The sequence below is a fragment of the Chaetura pelagica genome, unplaced genomic scaffold (genome assembly GCF_000747805.2).
Source record: "Chaetura pelagica isolate M959 unplaced genomic scaffold, ChaPel_1.0 scaffold369, whole genome shotgun sequence".
NCBI lineage: Eukaryota > Metazoa > Chordata > Aves > Apodiformes > Apodidae > Chaetura > Chaetura pelagica.
Window position 1 is genome coordinate 1,335,457 of NW_009970235.1, and position 2,656 is coordinate 1,338,112.

The window sequence follows — 2,656 nt, forward strand, 5'->3', positions numbered from 1 at the left end:
TCTTACCCATCACTTTAATAAGGTGCCCCAGCTTAAGGGGAGTAAGATTTAGCAATTCAGGTAGTTTAGAAGATTTTTTTTTCACCTTAGGAATGACATGCAGTGCTGAGGACAGGCTTCGTTGTTGGAACTGTTCAAAATTTGCATATTTGGCCTCTCCAGTGTATTCACTTTGACTTTACACAAATAAAAATAAATGCTAACAGTTGCATCTTCTGAGTCAAAAGCTTCAGGTTAAGCAGCTCAACATTTGGGAAAACAAGACAAGCATTTCTTGAGCCAGGATAAACTTGTATTTATATTCCAGTGGTGAAATGCTAATCTGGATAATGCAGGCCACTAAAAGGGTAACTTCTTACCTAGTCTGAGTTCTCCAAAGTTCCCACACCCAATCTTCTTGCCCACTCTGAAGTTGGGTCCCACCATAAGAACACCAGAAGATGATGAAGAGCTTGGTCGAGAACCATGCCCGCTCCTTCCCGGCATCCCCTTCGTCGTCCGCTGCCTTTCATCCTTCTCCCTATTAGGATGGTCCATGATCTTAATGAAATATCTCTGCCAGCAAGCTGGCAGAAAGGAACTGGAGTATGCACTCTTCTCCTTAGAACAGAAATCTATATCCAACAGTATCTGAGTCAGGGTCCAAGAGAGTCATGGAAACACATGGAGTTCTTTTGGCACCGTATCCAGTTTCCTAATGCATCTTTATAATGTACCAAGGGGTCAATTGTCTTCTTGAGAACTCAATAAAGGCAGGTTGCTTTTGGTTTCTTACCTGGGGAAGAGAAAAAGGGTATATGAAATAGAAATCCTTATTTTAAAACACTGAGCAAGGAATGTACAGCAGGACCAACATCCAGAGCTTCCCAGCCTTGAGGAAATTAACAACTAAACAGGAGCTTTTATTACCATTTCCTTAATCTTCTGCTAAAAAGCACTGATATCAAAGAGATAAAAGTGCTACCCATCCTCTGCCTGCCACTGGAGTTATCAGGACTCACATCACACATTAACAACAGCAATTTAAGTTACACCAGCACATTAGGGTGGAAACTGCAGCGAGAGCACATCCCATCTGTAAAGCAACTGTTAGGGGTCAAGTTTGCTTCCCTCTCACTTCAGACACATGTCAAGTGTTACACAAAAGCCAGACCCAAAATTAAAAGCAGCAAGCAAAAGGAAAAAATATTGGAGCACGTAAGAAGTAAAATTATCCCTTAACTTTTCATCTTTTAAAGTTGACCTCAGAGACATTTGCTAATTGAAACTGTTGCCTTCAAGAGATGACCAAAATCAGTAACCAAAGCAAGTTTTATCATTTAAAGAAACTAGATATTTCCTAAAAGCTATATCGGCACACAGGTCACATTACCAAACATGTCCACATTCTATGTTTTAGTTGCCAAAAAAAAAGAGGTTTTGGAAGAAGTTCTAATGCAAGTAGGCAAGGGACTCAAGGGCCAAGACCTTTTCCAGCAGCCCACATTCCTGACTGGCCAACAAAAGATTTGCAGTTCTCCCAGAGACACTGAAGGACAGTTTCCTCCTGCATGTCCAAGCTTCTTACCACCATAACCCCATGGGCAGGCAACTCTGGACAACTCCAGAGAGCACAGTGCTACATCACATGAGCATCAGTCTGCTAACTCAGCCAAAAGAGAACAAGAAATAGATGCTTCTCAACCTACAAAGGCCAAGTGGCTCCTTTGTGCCCATGGACCAGCCTAAAAGGCAGGCAGGAGCAGTATGGACCCAGGAGGTCCTGTCTCACAAGTGCAGTCCACAGAAAGCAGGCAAGACTGACACCTCCCCACCTTTCCGAGGATGTGAACTCACACCGGATCATCGGAGAGGCCAAATGATTCAGTTTGGCCCCACTGTGGGCAGATGACATTTCTACCACCCCAACATGAAACTCTGAGGCCTCTGTAGCAACAGACCATTGTGACCTGCTGGGACAGTCCAGAGGAACCAGTGGTGGTGGGTGAGCTTCCTCTCATTTCCCAGGCAATGACAGCAGGACCAAGGGAAGCCTGCAGCATGCCTGTCTGCACGGACACTGCATCAGGAGCTGGGACGGGGCAGATTTGGATACTCTGGAGAGGCTTGTGGTGCAGTTCTTTAGGAAGAACTAGAATAAAACAGGCCTGGACCTATCCTGCATATCCCAGGATCTACACACAGGGGACGGTATTTCTTCAGGAGACATGACTGGACTCAAGGTTTGTGTCCTACTTCTGCATGGATGCCTCCAGTTGAGGTTTGCAAGAAGTCAGCAAGTACCTCCCCAGCAGAGAAGCGCTGAATGAATCCACCTAAACTAGGGCCGCTGTGGAAAGACGTCAGCAATGGATACGCCCAGAAACACAACCACATCTCTGGGGGTTCAAAGGTTACTAAGGCAGTTGGCTCAGTCCTCCTGCAGCAAGACACGTGTAGAGGACTCAGCAAGGGTTTCTCATTTTTGTTCCATGGTGAAGATAACCTACCTAATTCCAGCCATCCAAAAAGACAAGAAAATAATTATTACCCATCCACAAACAACTTGCACAGAAAAGCACCAGCCCTTTTGAAATGAGGATGGATGGCTTCCTTAGCCCTCAGCTGTGCTACACTTTTATTTCTGGAAACTTTTGGGTTGATCTGAGGCATCTGT

At 44.9% G+C, this 2,656-nt stretch overlaps 1 protein-coding gene across 4 annotated transcripts in view; it reads right to left on the reverse strand.

Annotated features, from left to right (window-relative positions):
- Positions 1 to 775, reverse strand: part of CSNK1G1 (casein kinase 1, gamma 1) — a 64,886-nt gene extending 64,111 nt beyond the window's left edge. For 3 of the 4 annotated variants that reach the window (XM_010005915.1, XM_010005917.1, XM_010005918.1), the window contains exon 1: positions 360 to 537. In XM_010005915.1, coding sequence (XP_010004217.1) covers positions 360 to 537 — 178 coding nt within the window. Of the gene's footprint in view, positions 1 to 359 lie in introns of all 4 variants that reach the window. The other variant, XM_010005916.1, reaches the window with a different exon arrangement.
- Positions 776 to 2,656: the final 1,881 nt, after the last annotated feature.